We start from the raw sequence: 18,563 nt of genomic DNA, 5'->3' as shown, positions 1-18,563 counted from the left end.
ATTTAGCTGCCTCTTCACCATTTCGACCAAGTCCTTTCAGGTGCAGAAGCTTTTGATTTTGAGTTCCCGTTTATCTATTTTTTCTTTCATTGCTTGTGCTTTGGGTGTAAGGTCTAAGAAGCAACCTCCTAATACAAGGTCTTGAAGATGTTTCCCTACATTATTTTCTAGGAGTTTTATGGTACTGTCTCTTATATTGAAGTCTTTGATCCACTTTGAGTTAATTTTTGTACAGGGTGTGAGGTAGGTTTCCTCTTTCATTCTTTTGGATATAGATACCCAGTTCTCCCAGCCCCATTTGTTGAAGACTGTTCTGTACCAGTTCAGTGGATCTGGGGGCCTTATCAAAAATCAATCAACCACAGATCTGGTGGCTTTAAAGTCAGGAACTGTAAGTCCTCCTATTTCATTCTTCTTTTTTAGAATGTTTTTGCCAATTCAAAGACCTTTTCCCTTCCAAATAAATTTGATAGTTTTTCAATTCTACAAAGTAGATTGTTGGAATGTTGATTGGAATTGCACTGAATCTTTAGATCAGTTTGGGTAGAACTGAAATCTTAACGATGTTCGGCCTTCCTATCCATGAACATGGAATATCTTTTCACCTGTTTACGTCCTTTTTTTATTTATTTTAGTAAAATTTTGTAATTTTTTGTGTAGAGGTCTTTTATGTCCTTGGTTAAGTTTATTCCTAGGTACTTGATTTTTTTTAGTTTTTATTGTGAATGAAATGTTTTTCTTGAGTATCTCTTCAGGTAGGTCATTTCTAGTATATAGGAACATTACTAACTTTTGTGCATTAATCTTGTACCCCACCACTTTGCTGAAGTTGTTTATTAGCTCAAGTAGCTTTGTTGTCAATTTCTCAGGATTTTTCAAACATATGATCACATCATCTGCAAATTACAGTTTTACTTCTTCCTTTCCAATTTGGATGCCTTTTATTTCTTTGTCTTGCCAGATTGCTCTGGCTAGAATTTCTAGGGCAATATTGAATAACAGTGTTGACAGTGGGCATCCTTGTCTCTTTCTCAATCTTAGGGAGAAGGCTTTCAGTCTCTCACCATTGAGTACTATGCTGGCTGTCAGTTTTTCATACATGCTCTTTATCATATTGAAGTCTCCTTCAATTCTTACCTTTTGAAGTGATTTTATCAAAAAAGGATGCTGAATTTTGTCAAATGCTTTTTTGGCATCTATTGAGATGATCATTTGATTTTGTTGTTTCAATTTGTTAATGTTCTGTATTACTGAGATTGATTTTCTTATGTTGAATCACCCTTGCATGCCTGGAATGAAACCCACTTGGCTGCAGCATATGATTCTTCAATGTGTCCTTGGATTTGATTTGCAAGTATTTGTTGAGAATTTCTGCATCTATATTCATTAGGGAGACTGCCTGCAGTTTTCCTTTCTTGTATTATCTTTATCTGGTTTTGGTATTAGAGAGATGTTAGCTCAATAAAATGAGTTAGGTAATGATCCTTTTTCTTCAATGTTTTGAAAGAGTCTGAGCAGGAATGGTGTCAGTTCTTTTAGGAAAGTTTGGTAAAATTCCCCTGTGAAGCCATCTGGCCCTGGACTTTTATTTGCAGGAAGCTTTTTCATGACTGATTGGATCTCTTTACTTGTGATTGGCTTGCTGAGGTCTTCAATTTCTTCTCATGTCAGTCGAAGCTGTTCATTTGCTTCCAGGAAATTATCCATTTCCTCTAGTTTGCTGGCGTACAATTGTTCATAGTATCCTCTTATGATTTTTTTGGGGGGAGGGTCTTCTTTTTTACTTTGTCAGTGTAGCTAAGGGTTTACCAATCTTGTTGAACTCAAAGAACCAACTTTTGGTTTTATTTATTTTATTATTTTATTTTTTGCTTTCCATATCATTTATTTCTGCTTTAAGCCTTATTATTTTCCTCCTACTTGCTTTAGGGTTAGTTTGCTGATCATTCTCTGGTTTCTTCAGTTGTTCCATTAGTTCCTTGATTTTAGCTCATTCTTCCTTTTTAGTGTATGTATTTAGAGCTATAGCGTTCCCCTCAGCACTGCCTTTCCTGCATCCCAAGGTTTTCATATGTTGTGTTTTCATTTCCATTCATCTCTAGATATTTACCGATTTCTCTTGCAATTTCTTCTTTGACACACTGATTGCTTAGAAGCGTTCTGTTTAACCTCCACATTATTTGTGAATGTTCTGGTACTTTGGTGGTTATTGACATGCAGTTGCATTCCATTATGATCAGAGAATGTGCCTTGAATAATTTCTATCTCTTTAAATTTTACTGAAGCTTGTTTTGTGTCCCAGCATATGATCTAACCTGGAGAACAGTCTATGAGCACTAGAGAAAAATGTATACCCTGGTAATCTGGGATGTAACACTCCATATAGGTCTATTAAGTCTAATTCATTCATCACATTGTTTAGGTTCTCAATTTCCTTATTGGTCCTCTGTCTGGTTGTTCTATCTATAGAAGAGAGTGGTGTATTGAAGTCTCCCAGTATTATTGTAGAAACATCTATTGCTTCCTTCAGTTTTGCCAATGTTTGTCTCATGTACTTTGGGGCACCTTGACTGGGTGCATAAACATTTATGATTGTTATTCTTTTCTTGGTGAATTGTCCCTTTTATTAATACACAGTGTCCTTTGTCTCTTATGACCTCTTTGCATTTAAAGCCTTGTGCTGGCCTGAATCTTCTATGTCCCCACAAAAGCCATGTTCTTTAAATGCAATCTTGTGCGGGCAGGCTTAGTCTTTTGATTAGGATCATTAGGATGAACCTTTTGATTGTTTCCATGGAGATGTGACTCACCCAACTGTGGGTGAGACTTTGATTACATTATTCCCATGAAGGTGTGGACCCCGCCCATTCAGCATGGGTCTTGATTAATTCACTGGAGTACTTAAGAGAGCTCAAGCCGACACAGATGCTGACACTTGGAGATGCATGGAGATGCAGACAGAAGAATGTTTGGAGATGTTAAGCTATAAGATGAAACCCACAGTTTGCCCCAGAGAAGCTAAGAGAGGATTCCCAGAAGCTTAGAGAGAAAAACACCCAAGGAGAACAAAGCAGAGAGCTGAAAGAAGCTAAGAGAGACCAAAGGCCAGAGACATTTTAGAGAAAACGATTTTGAAATGCAACCCAGGAGCAAAGGACCAGCAGACACCAGCTACGTGCCTTCCCAGCTGACAGAGATTTTCTGCATGCCATTGGCCTTCCTTCAGTGAAGTCCTTTTGTTGATGCCTTAGTTTGGACACTTTCATGGCCCTAGAACTGTAAATTTGTAACGTAATAAATCCCCTTTATAAAAGCCAATCCATTCTGGTATTTTGCATAACAGCAGCATTAGCAAACTGGAACAAATCTATTTTGTCTGATTTTAGTATTGCTTGCATGGAATATTTTTTTCTATCCATCCACTTTCAAACTCTTTGTGTCAACTGGTTCTGAGTCTACTGTAAACAGCATACTGATGGATCATACTTTTAATCCAGTCTGCCAATCTGTATATTTTAATTGGCGAGTTTAATCCATTCACATTCACTGTTATTACTGTGAAGGCAGCTGTTGAATCAATCATCTTATCCTTTGATTTTTATTTGTCAGATCTGTTTCCCGCCTCCCTTTCTTTAAGTTACCCTTACTAATTCTCTTCTGAGCCCTTCTCCAGACCTCTGACCTCTCTCTCCTTTCTTTTTTCCCTCAGCCAGTAGAATTCCCTTTAATATTTCTTGCAGGGCAGGTCTCTTGTTAAATTCTCTCAGCATTTGTTTGTGAAAATTTTAAACTCTCCCCCAATTTTGAAGGAGAGCTTTGCTGGAAAAAGAATTCTTGGCAGGCAACTTTTCTCTTTCAGAATCTTAAACATGTCATACCACTGCCTTCTCACCTCCATGGTACCTGCTGAGTAGTTAGTACTTAGTTTTATGTGGTTTCCCTTGTATGTGGTGAATCACTTCTCTTGCTGCTTTTAGGACTTTCTTCTCTTCAGCATTTGATAACCTGGTCATTATATGTCTCAGAGTGGGTTTATTTGCATTTATTCTATTTGGAGTTCATTGGGCGTCTTTGATTTGTATATTCATCTCATTTAGAAGAGTTGGGAAGTTTTTCCCAACTATGTCTTCAAATACTCTTCCCAGACCATTTCTCTTCTCCTTCTGGGACACCAATGATTCATGTTGTTCATCATTTGCCTGAGATCCATTTCAAATTTTCCGATTTTTTCACCTCTTGTTCTTTTGTGTGTTCATATTCTATTGTCTGTCCTCCAGTTCACTTGTTTTTTCTTCTGCCTCTTCAAATCTGCTGTTGTGTGTCTCTAGCATATTTTTAATTTCATCAACAATGTCTTAAGATCTGCTTTTTATTTACTCTTTCAAATTCTTCTTTATGCTCTTCTAGAGTCTTCTTGATGTCCTTGATGTCCTTACCCAAATCACTGAAGTTGTTTTTGAGACCTGTGTGTACTTCTTTGATTAACTGCTCCAAGTTCTGCGTCTCCTGTGGCTTTTTAATTTGGTCATTTGGCTTGTCCACATCTTCTTGTTTCTTCACGTGCTTTATAATTTTCTGTTGGCCTCAGAGCATTTGTTTATCTTAATAAGGATATTTTGAGATATGCAGAACTATTCGAACATGTATATATAATTCGGCAGAGCTGCAGCTTGCTGGAGTGCACTTTCCCTATTTTCCCTGCAGATGGCACTCTTGAGTCACCTCTCACCCTCAAGCCAGCTCTCCCCCAACTTCACCTGTGCACTGGGCAAGGTCCAAACCCGGTAGAAATCCAATCAGAACACCTGTTCTCTGTGTACCCTGTGGACAGGCGGCGGGTCCTAGATCTCTGAGTGGACCACTCTGGGGCTGTGGGGGTGCATGTCTCACCCTCCAGTTCAAATGCATCACACCCTGTCCACCATGCACTCATAAGTCTCTGAGGTTGGGGAAGGGCTCCTGGTGCTTCCATGCGGCACCCTTGCCTCCCCACCTCTTGCCTGTGCACACCGTGGGCTTCCATGGAGGAAGAGTAAATGCAGTCACCACAAGTCCACTGAATCCCAAGTTCCCTCATGGGAGCTCCTGGCCAAGCGGCTATGAAGAGTTATCTCCCCAGCCAACTGCTGGGATGGGCACACAGGGTGTGGAAAGCTCTTCCCTCCCTCACTTGGAGCCGACTCCAGCCGCCAGTCCCCAGTAGCGGTGCCAGCCGAAGAGACTCACCTCATCCTTTTAGGTGCAGTCTGTCCGCCTCTCCATCCAAGTCCCCACTATGTGCTGTAAAGGTCCCTGTCTGGACAGCCACACCCTGCAACTGCTGTTCTGGGACACTTTCTGCCCTTTATCTAGTTTTTTTTTTTCAAAGAGAAGTTTGCTCTGCCTCTCCTAATCTGCCATCTTCCCAGAAGTCCTCCACTGCTTGTTTTTATAAATAAGGTTTTACTGGAACAAAGCCATGCTCATTTGGTTTTGGTTGATGGCTGCTTTCATGTTACAAGGGCAGTTAAGTGGTTGCAACAGAAACCATCTGCCTCACAAAGCCTAAAATATTTACTATCTGGCACTTTAAGAAAAAGTCTGCCAGCCCCCTGCCCCTTAGATCATGTAATCTAGCCCACACTTTACTAGGTGAATAAACTGAGGCTCATGGAGGAATGACTTCTCTAAGTTAAAACTCAAGCTAAGATGCAATAAGGAACTCCACTTCCATGATACTTTCCACTAAGCCAGGAAACTCTTAAAGCAGACATCTGCCCCTCAGTTACAGAACTAAAACCTCAGACTCTCATATCTGAGTATACCCACCAATAAATTGATAAGAAGAGGGCTTTGGGCCTAATCGGTACCCAAGAACTAAAGGTACCCAAGTGCTAAAGGTCTGTGGAAACCCTGTTAAAACTCCAGAAAAACTTACATTTTTAAACCACATAAACACAGATTAGGGAAGGTCTGAAAACAAACAGGTGATGGGAGTGTAGCCTGGTTTAGCTTTTAAATGGCACATCCTGTGACCCAACAATCCCACTCCTAGGAATCTACCCTACAAAAAATACCAGCCTAAACGACTATCGATACATCTCTTAACACATTTAGGACAGCACTGTATACAAAAGCAAAAAGGGGCTCAAATTTCAATAGGGTAAACTTTTAAGGCAAAAAAAAATAAGCATTAACAGCAATAAAATGTATTTATGTATATAAAAAAAGGAAATGCCATTTTATTTCTTTACCTTAATTGCTTGGACCCTGTAGGCATTTGAGTTTGTGACCCCAGACATACACAATCTCCACTGTTAGGTTTCTTCTGAGACACAGTAAAGATTCATAACTCAGCCATTTAGGCAATTAAGGATAATATAACTGGAAAAGGCAATCTTCCTCACTTACAGGCATATCAGAAAACTGAGGCATTTCACCTGGATAATTCAGACCTAAAGTTCAAATACCTATCTGAAATTATAGTAAAAACTACATTTTAAATTTCTATTATTCGTAAAATACTTTGAAAGTAGATTATTGTCATAATTTGGAGAAAAAGCAATTTAGTGAATAAGACTTTGGGAGTGTGTGAGATAATTTTGATATCTAGAAGAACAGGGAAAACTGCACTGATTGGGGGGGTGACTGTAAATTTCTTACCTATTTTAAATGTTGTAATATTTCCTCAGATAAGACTCAAAATAGCCATGCAAGCAGCAGAAAGGACAAGAAGAAAAATTCCACATAGATTAATATGTTCATTTCTAAAATAGTTTCTGGGTTCCATAAATAGAATGTACTATAAACAAAGGAGGCAATCTGAACATACCAAAATCAAGGGAGAAGCCATGACAAGAAAATATAGAAACTGCACCTATTGAATATTGTCATTGGTTTCAATCAGTTGGCCATGCCCTATCCCAAGTGTGTGAATTCAAACACATATACATGAGTGGAGCGGAGACTAGGTATTTACTCTGTTAGCAAATCTCAGGAGATTCCATAGTTCCAATTTAACATCACTTAAGTAACAAAAAAAATTCCACTCAGAGAGATAGACTCTTCCTTGAAAACTATCAGTTATATGATTTGACCAGAGATTCCTGAGAAATTGGTTTTATAAGAATCCAGACACACTGGGACACACAATTCAGTTCACATACCAACTTTTAAACTTTTACAATATAGGAATTCTTCGAGTTATCAAATTAAATTTCTCAACCAGAAGTCTCTCATTTTAACCCTCCCTTCCCCGCTGTCCTACATATGACTCTCAGTTTAATTTTATCAGGACTGGAGCAGATTTTCCAAAATTAAGTGCTAAATGAGTAACTCTTTCCCCTACCACCAAGAACAACAAACAACTTACAGTCATCTCAAAGATGACCCCAAGTCTTATGTGGAAATTCAATATCAATCATATACACAAATAATGCTGGGCTGACAATCTCAACAAAGGAAGACCATAACTAGACTGCTAGGGCTAATCCAGGCTGCCCAGGATTTAGAGCAAATAAAATGCTCAAGGAAAAGAGATGCTAGGTAACTTCTCACTGGTCTAGCAAAGGCTAGAGTGACTACAATAGCAGAATCAGTCCAAGAGAACTTTCTGTGATGGTATGAAATGACCCAAATGTTCTACATCTCTGTGGTGCAAGACGGGAGCCACTAGCTACATGTGGCTACCAAACACTTGAAGGGTAGCTTGTGCCAATGAGGAAGTGAAGTTTTAATTTTACTTAATTTTAAATAGACACCTATAGCTAGTGGCAAACATAATGGACAGCACAGAATTTCAGGAACAAGGCAGCTTTCTTTCACCTGTACACTCAACTCAACAATTACCTTGTTCTGCCTACTGCATCCTAGACATTGTGCCAGGTGCTGAAAAGAGGGAAATGAATGAGAAAGTCCCTGCCTTAGAGAAGGTTCTAATGAAGGAGAGACAGCCAGATGGTCAACAGTCCATTGCAGTACAATGTGTTAATGAAAAGAGGTCAAATAATGAGGATGATAAAACAATCCTAAATGTCTATGCACCTAAGAATAGAGCCTCAAAATACATGAAGCAAAAAATGAGAGAACTGCAAGGAGATAGACAAATCTCTAACAATAGATGTGGACTCCTCTTGATAACTGACAGAACAGGAAGACAGAAAGTCAGCAAGAATACAGGAGATCTTAACATTATCAAGTTGAACTAATTTATGACAATTACAGACATTTATCTCCACCCAACAGCAGAATACACCTTTTTGAACGTACAGTTACCCCTTCCACATTGCGACTTTTCCCATCCCGGTTTCAATATACACAGGTTGGCATAAGAAATTAAATGGGAATCTTTTGAAAGTTTTCTGGAAGCCACAGACGACATGTCAAGGCCAGCAGAGATGTACCTCACACTAACCACCAGTAACAGGTTATTTTTTTTAATGCCTTTTGTTATACATGCAATATGTTCAGTGTTATTTTCCTCAAATTTGTTTCATTTTTTAAAATTTTCATGTTTATTTCATATTTTCTTATTTCTTTTTCATACAGTATTTTTATTTAACATTGACCTACATATAGCCTATGACCAAATACTTAACCCAAATTTTACAATTTGGGTAGTACTGTTAATAACCCATAAGAGAAAAGAGAAAAAATTAAGACTTCGTTTATGGTACAAAGGGAGGGCCAAAAAATTTTACATGGATTTTCCAGCTCACAGGGGTGCTGTACCCCTAACCCCCATGATATGGAAGGGATACTTCACCTAGACAGACAATATTTCAGGCCATAAAACAAACTTTAAAAATTTTTTTTAAAAATTAAAGTCATACAAAGTATATTCTCTGACTATAAAAAAATTAAACTATAAATCAATAATAGAAACATACCAGGAAAATCCATAAATATTTGGAAATAAACAACATATAAATGCATACAATTCAGAAGGGAAGGGGTAAAGGCACCTAGCCCCACTTTGAAGCGAAGAGAATAGGGACAAGAGAAGGCAAGCTGGGAAAGCTGATGGCTAGGAGTGAGTCATCAAAGCAGGATACAAGGTATGTGAAGGGAACAACAAAGTCATTATTGCTTGAAGATCAAGTTCAAGCTGAAAAGAAATAAGGAGTGAAAAGGTGAAGAGAAATAAGTGATTCAGAAGTCAGGTCATCCTTGAGTTCCTTCTCCCCCTCACCGCATCCCAGCCTAACAAATCTATCACCAACCTCTATCTATTACTAACCTCTAAGTAATTTTTTTTAATTATTTCTCTCCATTCCCACTGGTATCAAACTAGTAGAATATGTATCATCTGATCCTTTCATTCATTTTTACCTCACCCCAATTCATTTTCTATTCTGTAGCAAGAGACTAATTGTTAAAATACAGAAATCTGATCACATCATTCCCTACATAAACCCTTCATGGTTTTTCCAGTCCACTGAATGTGCTAATCCTACGGCCAAGATTCTAGGCCCAGAATCCCCTTTCTCCTCCCTTCACTGGCTACTTCAGGTTTGAGCAGGGAAGGTTCAGACTGGATTATATGTATTTACCCCCTTTCAAAACACTTCTTTTGCTAATACACTAACTCCCATCACTGCTACCCAAGATGCTTCATCAGAGCAGGGGCCATATCTGACTTCTTCACTGCTACCTTCCCAGATGGCACCTGGCAAATAGCAGGCATGCAATAGGTAACTTTGAAATAAATGAACAAATCAATGTAGTAGCAGAAGATGAGGCTCGTAGGGGAAGTGAAAGCCAAGTAATGGACTATCCACATACCACTTAAAGAATACAACTAATTCTCCACTGAAAATTTTTTCTATGGAGCATAACATGGTCAGATTTGTTCTAAAGCAAAGCAGAGTGTGAGTGGAAGATGGACATGAGGAGAGACGAATGGACAAAGGGCCCAAGCAGGCAAGCAGGTTCCTTTGAGAGGACAAGTAAGAGATGACGAGGGCCTGATTTACAGAACCGTTAGCTGGAATGGACAAAAAGAGAATGGAAAGATATTTAAGAGATATTTAAGATGTAAACTGGAGAGGCCCAGGTGACAAACCTGCATGTGGTCAATTAAGTGAGCAGTGCCATTACTCACTGCACAAGGAAATGGGAGTTTGGGGTGGACATTAAAGCATGATTCTGAGGTGCCTGTGGGGCATCCAAGTGGAATTAATTATCCAATTAAAAATTCAAAGCACAGGGAAGAAAATATCCAACAAAAGTCTGAATAACCATAGCCATGAGAGTATTAAACTTAGTTACAAGTCAAAATTCAAACAAGCTTTTTACCCCATCAAACATAAAGATGGTTTTCAAATAACCAGTTTTGGTGAAATGGACACTTTCATATTACCATGGGTAGGAATATGTTAAATTTATATTTATAATGTATTGTAAATTTATATTATATAACATTCATATTATTTTTAATATATTAGTAATAGGTACTAAATGCTTTAAAAATGTGTAAAGCCTTTGATTCAATGGCATACTGGGAAAAAAAATCAAGGATGTGAACCAAGATTTATCTAAAAGGACACTTACTGAAGGTATTCAGAGCAAACAAAGAGAACAGCTTAATTTTGATACTGTCTCAGGATGGAATCTTAGGTAGCTATTAAAAATCATATTATATCTGTCCCCTCCCATCTGAATAAATACAATCTTTTCTCTAAAGTCTTATCTCCTTGACCCTCAAACCTCAATATATAGTCCACAAACATGTACCTTTCTGTCACCTATTATTTACATCCTCCCTCCTCTCCCTCACCAACCTCCACTAGGGAAATTCTACCTTTCAAGGCACATCTAAAATTCAATGTTGTTCTTTTTTTTTTTTTTTTTCAGAGAAGTTGTGGGTTTACAGAACAATCATGCATAATCAACCTTCTTCTGGATTTGATCTTCTGATAGAATATGACTTCTCTCCCTAACTTCTTTTTCTTACAGTACTTATCATAGTCCGCCTTATGTTATAGGTATGTATGCACTGTGTTATTTTTCCTCCTTCTAAAAAATAAAGACCTTGAGAGCAGGGTCCATTTCTTATCATCTCTTTACCTCATATGAAGCTTTTAAGCCAGTACCTTGCACACTGAACAAATATCAAATAAATCATTATTTTTAAGTGTTTTAACCATATGTAAAAAAAAAAAGAAAAAAAATACTTAATGAGACTTGTAGTTATACATGACAAATCTGTAGCATGAGTTAATATCCTTTTCCTCTCAACACTTCGTAAATTGACAGCAAAGAAATAAAAAAGGCAAAAAAAAAAAAAGACATACTAGAAAAAAGAGAAAGGGTAAGAGAAACAGCAATAAAGCAATTTCTGCTAATTTGTGGAATATGGAAAATGGGAGAAGCAGTCCCCAACTTGGCAGAGAGAAAGCCTCCTTGCACTCTAAGAACCTTCAGGGGTCACGGGGAGGAGTGTGACAGCTCAGGACCTAGAGGTACCAACACTCCTGGACAATTGGGCTTATAAGGCTCAGGGTTCATAATAAGGAAATTTAGTGAAAGCGACCCTAGCTACCTTCCCTCATCCAGCTTCCCAGAATACCGGGCATATGCACCCCATAATCCCCTCACTCTTACCCTCAGGAAAGGGATTTTAAGAAATCTGTTAAGAAACCAAATAAACTCAGGAGAAAAATAAAAGAGAGAGAAAACAGCAAAAATACACAAAAACAAAAACTGACATCTGGGACTCCCTCAAAGAAAAGGTTGGCTCTGTGCCCAATTACCCTACAGTCAAACCCACCAGTGACAAACCACGGCCACCCATAAGGCACAATTCAGTGTCTCACTCCTAAATATGAATAGCCAAGGATCACTAGGCATTTGAAGAAAGCCTCTAATATAAAAGAAAGAAAACCAAAACAAAAGAAACCTGAGTGAAGAAAGGAAGTAAGAAAACTTCAAAAACTATAATAAATGTCCTTGAAGACAAAAGAAAGGATGTTGCATCCGTGAAAAGGAAGCTATGAAAAAGGAACAGAGAAAAGAGCTTTGGGAAATTGTCTATCATAAATAATAATTATGTTAGCTCAACTTCCAAAAGTCAATAAGAAAACAAATAACCCAATTAAAAATTAGGCAAAATATTCAACAGACACTTCACCAAAGATCTACAAATAGCAAATAAGTATAGGAAAAGACGCTCAGCTTCATTAGTCATTAGGGAAATGCAAATTAAAACCACAATGAAATACCACTGTACACCTATTAGAATAGTTAAAATTAAAAAAAAAAAATGTCAAGTGCTGGGGAAAATGTGGAACAACTAGAACCCTCTATATTGCTGGTGGGAATGCAAAATAGTATACAGCCACATTGGAAAACATTTGGCAGTTTCTTATAAAGTTAAAATACACTTAGCATATTCCGTTCTTAGGTACTTATTCAAGAGAAATGAAAATTTATGTTCTCACAAAAAGCTGTAAGAGAATGTTTATAGCAGCTTTATTCATTATCCTTAATCTTGCAGCACACACACATTTCAATACACATCTCCATTCCCAATTATTCCTATAGGTGAGTACCAGAAGAGTAGACAGCATGAACAGTACAGAAGACGATTACTGCACACCTAGGACAACCTCTTTAATACTCACAAATCATGCTGCCCAACTTTTTTATACCACTTTTGGCCCTCATTTTTGTTCTTTTAATTCTCCTGTTTAACCCCTTCAGATACTGATACCTGAAAACAGATTAATAAATTTCTCTTGTAATTTTGATTTCCATATTGCCACTGAAAGCACTACCCTTCTCAAGAGGCATATTTGATGCATTCCCCTCTGTCTACACTCCTAAGGTCTGCCAAAGCCTGGAGAACACTAAGGTACCTCCTGAATCAATCACAGCAGCAGGACAGTACTAGAGAACCCATCCATATCCCCACCAGCTATCTCTTCCAATCCATTCCATATAACAGAAGCTATGCTGAACTTCCTCAGGTCCCACTGAAATCATAGTTCACTGTCTCCAGATTTTCTGACTAATCCCCACAGGTACAAATGAAATAGATTTGAAACAGATTTGAGAGAGAAGGACCTGAGAAATCACCTCCTCCAGGAACCCTCCCAAGGGAAAAAGGGCTACACTGCTGGCTTAACAGTATCTTCAAGATTTGGTTTAATTTTCTTTCTTTCATGCTCTTGCACAGACCTGATGGGAATACAGCATATCCCTTGTGTGTTTTGGGAATGAAAAACCATGATCAATGATCTAGCCCAATCCTCATTCTACAGATGGAGGGTGGAGTACAATTAATATAGCCTGGTACTCCAGGTACTGCGCAGCATAGCATACAATTCACATACTCAGGCTCTTGCTAAAGCAGGTCACCTGGTTACTACCTGGTGCCTTAGCTCATGCTGCTCCCTCCATCCTGGCTGTCCCCATCCCCCATCCAGGAAGCATATGCCCACACCAATCTCCCCTCCCACCCCACCACCTGCCTCCCTCCCCCTGCCCCCCAAGCAGAGTATGCTCTCATCAACCTTTAAATCTCCACTGCACTTTGTACCTCACTTGTAGCAATCAGGAATTACACATATACTGAAAAGATATTTGACTGACACTGGGAATAAATATTGCCAAACCAGTAGTAACAAATTTTGCCTTAGGCAAATCTACAGTTCATTCATGGCATCTTTGCCACTGACCTCAGAGTTATAATCCTTAGATGACATAAACCACTAATTCTCTCCCAGGATAGCACCAGGGTTTTTGCTTTCTGAAATCAGAGGTTCCAAATTTTAAAATTCCAGGAAAGTATTCTCAGATGTCCCACACAAGTGAAATTCAAGAACCATTCTGTTTCAAGTATGATTTACTTTTTTTAATCAGCAAATGCTTAATATCAAAATGCTGACAGAATTTTACCAAATACCTATTCAAAACAGATTTGCTATACAATCCTTTTTGTTGTATAGTGAAAGTATGTCACAAAACCTATAAGCTGAAATAAATCTAAATTTAAAAAATAAATTTAAAAAACTAAAAGCTGTATTCAGCCAAATGCTCTAGCTTAAGCAAAACTAGATTATTTCAATTTTTATTAATAATTTGTCATCTCTACAGTAATACTTGTTATGCGTACTTTAGGTACCAACTTAATATTTTTCTCCATTAAAGGAAAATATTTAATTTTTAGTTAATAAACTTATTAAAATCTATGACTTCAGAAAATTAAAATAAACCAATGTGAAACCTCAACCAACTGTGTCATCAACAGTTATATTACCTACAAAGTACTGAACAGATGAACAGATGAATGAGTTATTTCTTATGCAAAGGATTTAAATGTGCTGGTACCTAAACCAACATTCTAGTCTACAAAAATTCATCAAAGTGGTCTAATTACCAATTAAGTATATTTCTCATTGAGCCCTGAAAGTACGACAGAACTCAAATCCAGCAACCATGTTTCTTTATGTGCCCTTGGGATATCCCCAGTCCTATAAACCAATCCTAGAGCTTTTTTCTTCCAAAACACACGCATATATACACATTTACCTCACAGCCTTCCTCCCAGGAAGTACAGACAATAAAACTAAATGAAACTAGTACTCAGCCTAAACAATTCACCTGTCATGCTTTGTTACTCATTCTAGGCAAGTGGACATATTCTAAAAGTTAAGAACAAATCGTATCATCCATTTTATCAAAATCTTGAGAACTGTGTTTCAAAAGGCAAGACATCCAACAAGATAGTACCACATCCAATAAGAAAAGGAAAATGCCTGGGAAGCAATACAAAATAGAAGCTCAAACACATTAATCCACTGCAGAATTATTAAAACTTCATCTATTACAAATTCTTACCTACTAGCAATCACTTATCCAACCGGTCTTTGATAAACACCTGCTATATGCAAGACACTGTAGTAGGAGCTGCAAGGGATTCAAGATTGAGACCTATCCTTAAGAGAGTTAATAATTTTATATAGGGCTTAGGACAAGTATACAAAAGGTGGACAGCAAGAGTCATTAAGAAAAAAATGTCATAGAAGTATCATAAATACGCAACTATTTCTTAAAAAGGAAATCTAACCACAAATTGTAATTTAATACAGTACATGCACAGCCATCAATCCTAAATACTCTTTGCTAGGCCTTCAAATAGGAGGTTCAAGTTAGTTGTAATTGCCCTGTCACAATGCCTTAGCTCTGTCTAATCTGGAAAAACTTCCTCCAATAGTGCAATTCAGTTTGTACGGTTCATTCAATTCCAGGCTCTTGGTAGAATGAAAACCAGTATGAGATTTCTTAAGGTAAAAACTATCACTATAAAAGCTGCACTAAAATCAAGTTTGCAAGAAATGAAAACTTACCTGCAGTCCCTTCTACATACAAAAGACAAAAATACTTGACATTATTTGATTCATTTCCTTCACTCTCCTACTTGCTCCCCCATCAAAAAAGACAGATATTCCCATTGCCAAGCAAAAGAAAGTACCTTTTTACATGAGATGCTGAGATAATCTAAATGGATTTACATCTGGCTTAATGCCCATACTCCTTCAACAATGATTTAAGCATTTATTAAAAAACAGAAACATTTATATTTAATCACTTCTACTACACTAGTCTACTCTTTTAAAAACAAGTAACATACCTTAATCACTTTTCTAAGTTCCTCATATGTCCTCATATATTTTACTCTGTAAATGCTCTTAAAACTGGGATCTAGTTTCCTTACCAGATTAACAAAAATATAAGGGAAAACTATTCTAAGTTGTTGCTACACATTATGTTTTTTTCACAATTTACAAGCCGCAACTACATTATTTAATACAAAGCAGCAATTGTGTGTCTGTGTGTTTTAACAAAATGCACTTCAGCACCAGCCTAGAGAAACTTTCTGTGAAAAAACAGGGGAGGAGCCACCATGGAGAAGCTCATTACAGATCCAGGGCGGATTTTTATTCTCAGAAATAAGAATGAAAAGAAAAAGTCATTTTGTAATAAATTCCCCAATACACTTGCTGTGTGAGTTAGAAGTTGGCCCAAAAGTTAGCCCAAAAGTTCATCTTCAGCAATGGTTTGGATAATCAACTACACATTTTCTGCAACAGGTGATGGGAAACTGCATTTCCAAGCAAAGCAAGCAAGATCAAATTAGTTAGGTGCACGTTCCTGTAGTTTTTTACTTTTATTTTGGATTTCACCAAAATGATTTTGAATCAGATGAATCAACAAATTTGGTTTTGTTTGGTTTTCTGCTTTGCCTTTTTTAATCAGCCATTTACCAGCAACTATTGCACGAAGCTATTAACACCCAAACAATAAAAACAAACACACAGGACCTACTAACCCAAGTATCTATTTCCTTAACTCATTTTTTAAACCACACATCTAGGGGTGTGAAGGGAAGCATGTTTTGGGTGTGCGTGTGCGCCACTTCTATATAAATCCTTAATCCCCTTTTTAAGGAGCAGATATATAATAAAAATCTACAAGAAACCACATTAGACATGCAAAGAGGTTTGCGAAACAAGAGGCTTCTTTCATTCCAAAAAACCAAACCAAAACAAGTGAAGAAAATGAATGCATTGGATATGTGTGTGCCAAAGTTTCAATCCTGCCTGGTGGAGACACTGCACTGGCACAAATTTTGAAGAGGAAAAAGAAGAGGTGTGGGGTAGAGACAGAGAGCGAGAATAGGGCCTACAAACTGCAACAATGCAATCTCCATTTTGAACAATGCGCCTCTTTCCTCTTGTAAATCTAGTTTTTTGCCACTTGATGTGCCGTCGCATTTCCCCTGTTTGGGGGGAGGTGGGGGTAGGGGGAGGCCGGAGCAGGATGCACAGTACACCAGAGGGAGTGAACAAGGGGGGAGGGTAGAGTAGGTGGGGAAGGAGTCTGCAGCAACCGGGCTAGGTGGGTACCTGGAGTGCTGCTATAGGTGCTATGGCTCCTGAAGCTGCTTTCCGTGCAATAACTGGCGTCGTCGTCGTCGTCTTCCATTTCCTCCGGATAATCGGAATCATCGTCGTCCTCCTCCATCTCATCTTCCTCATCGTCCTCCGAATCCTGGGTCTCCTCAGCGTCGCCGTCCTCCTCCTCCTCCTCGGAGACCATGTCCTCCTCCTCCTCCTCCTCCTCGCTCTCGTGGTCATCGTACACCACTTTGTTGACGGCCCGCCGGGCCGGGGTGGTCCGGGCCAGGTGGCCGCCACCGCCCCCGCCCCCTGTCCTGCCGCCCCCGCCTCCTCGCCCCCCCCGGCCCGGGGCGCTGGTGCTGGGGGGGGCCGGTGGCGGCGGCGGCGGTGGCGGCGGCGGCGGCTTCCTCCGGCTATTGCTGCCCCCCCTGGGCGAGCTCAGCCGCGTCTTGGGCGCCACCTCAGCCTGGGCGGCGGCCCACCTGCCCCGGCTGCTGCCGCGGTGCCGCGAGCGGAGCCCCCCGATGGGTCCGGACGTGGGCGGCGGCGGCGGTGGCGGCGGCGGGGCCGGGGCACAGCGCTCCGCAGCGGGAGCCGCTGGCTGCTTGGGCGGCCTGCCCCGCCGGCCCCTCATGTCGGAGCCGAGGCGGGGGGGAGAAGGGAAAGCGGACGGGGGAGGGGCGGGCGGAGGGACGGTGGTGGGGGGCGCCGGGGCCGAGTGGGGAGGCCCGCGGGGCCGGGCGGGCGGGGCCGGGCCGGCGGAAGCGGGTGGAGGGAGAAGGCTCAATCCGAATTGCTGGGGCCCCACTCCGGATCGCCTTCAGCCGCCATCTTGTTTCTTCCTTCTCGCTCGGTGACTGGGGGAACCGACAGCGGCCGCAGGCCGGAGCGCGATCACGTGAGCTGCGCCGCCGACGAGCCTGGGACGGAGCGAGGCCGCATGGCGGCCGCTAGGGGGAGCGCGGGAGCGCCGAGTCGGGGGCGGGGAACCCAGGGCGCCTCAGCGCGGTGGAGTGAGGCCGCGGGCGCAGACGGTGTGGGAGAGAGGGCGCCCCCGTCGGGAAATGCCCCCCGCAAAAAGGCGTCGGAAGACGAAAGCCTCGACGGAACTTCCCTCAGAGCCCAAACTTGGCAGGACCTCCTTTTCGCGGCTCCCCGCGCGGAGAGGAAGGCAGGGGAGACACAAAATGCATCCCGCTTCTGCCCCCTTGGGGAAACTGATGCCGAGGCAGCCGGAGAGGGTGTCGCGAAGGGGGTGACCCGAGCGACCTAGAGGGGCCAGGCAGCGCCGGCGACGAAGGGGAATTACTTGGCGGCGGGAGGACGAGCCTCCAGAAATGTGAAACTCCGAAGACTTGGTTCTGGAGCCCTAAAATTGATCCCAATGACAACTGCTCCGGGTCGTTGCCAGGAACCACGCCCTGGGAGAGTCGCTCAGAGGCTTGTCGCTTAGAATCACCACCGGAAAGCTCGGATAAACTCTAGCAAGCAACGACGTTCCAGCTAAGAACTCGACTTCTTTTACAAGAACTTTCTTACTTCTCGTAAAATAGAAAGGATGGCGTCCCTCCTGAAACTTATTTCAGAGTGTTGTGTGTTTGTATTCTAGGGAAGTAATTTTATTTTAACTTCTTTACCTCACAAGTCATCAAGTCTCTGCTTTAGCCCAGGGAACGAATC

At 40.5% G+C, this 18,563-nt stretch overlaps 1 protein-coding gene across 10 annotated transcripts in view; it reads right to left on the bottom strand.

Moving 5' to 3' along the window:
* BPTF (bromodomain PHD finger transcription factor) overlaps positions 1-17,724 on the bottom strand; it is a 164,580-nt gene extending 146,856 nt beyond the window's left edge. For 8 of the 10 annotated variants that reach the window (XM_037810590.1, XM_037810594.1, XM_037810599.1 and 5 more), the window contains exon 1: positions 16,890-17,724. In XM_037810590.1, coding sequence (XP_037666518.1) covers positions 16,890-17,517 — 628 coding nt within the window. In that variant the 5' untranslated portion in view covers positions 17,518-17,724. The remainder of the gene's footprint in view (positions 1-16,889) is intronic. The other 2 variants (XM_037810597.1, XM_037810600.1) reach the window with 1 other exon arrangement.
* Between the last annotated feature and the right edge of the window lie 839 nt (positions 17,725-18,563).

The sequence above is a fragment of the Choloepus didactylus genome, chromosome 18, assembly GCF_015220235.1.
Source record: "Choloepus didactylus isolate mChoDid1 chromosome 18, mChoDid1.pri, whole genome shotgun sequence".
Lineage (NCBI taxonomy): Eukaryota > Metazoa > Chordata > Mammalia > Pilosa > Megalonychidae > Choloepus > Choloepus didactylus.
The sequence above is the reverse complement of the archived record's forward strand: the minus strand, read 5'-3'. Positions and strand labels throughout refer to the sequence as shown.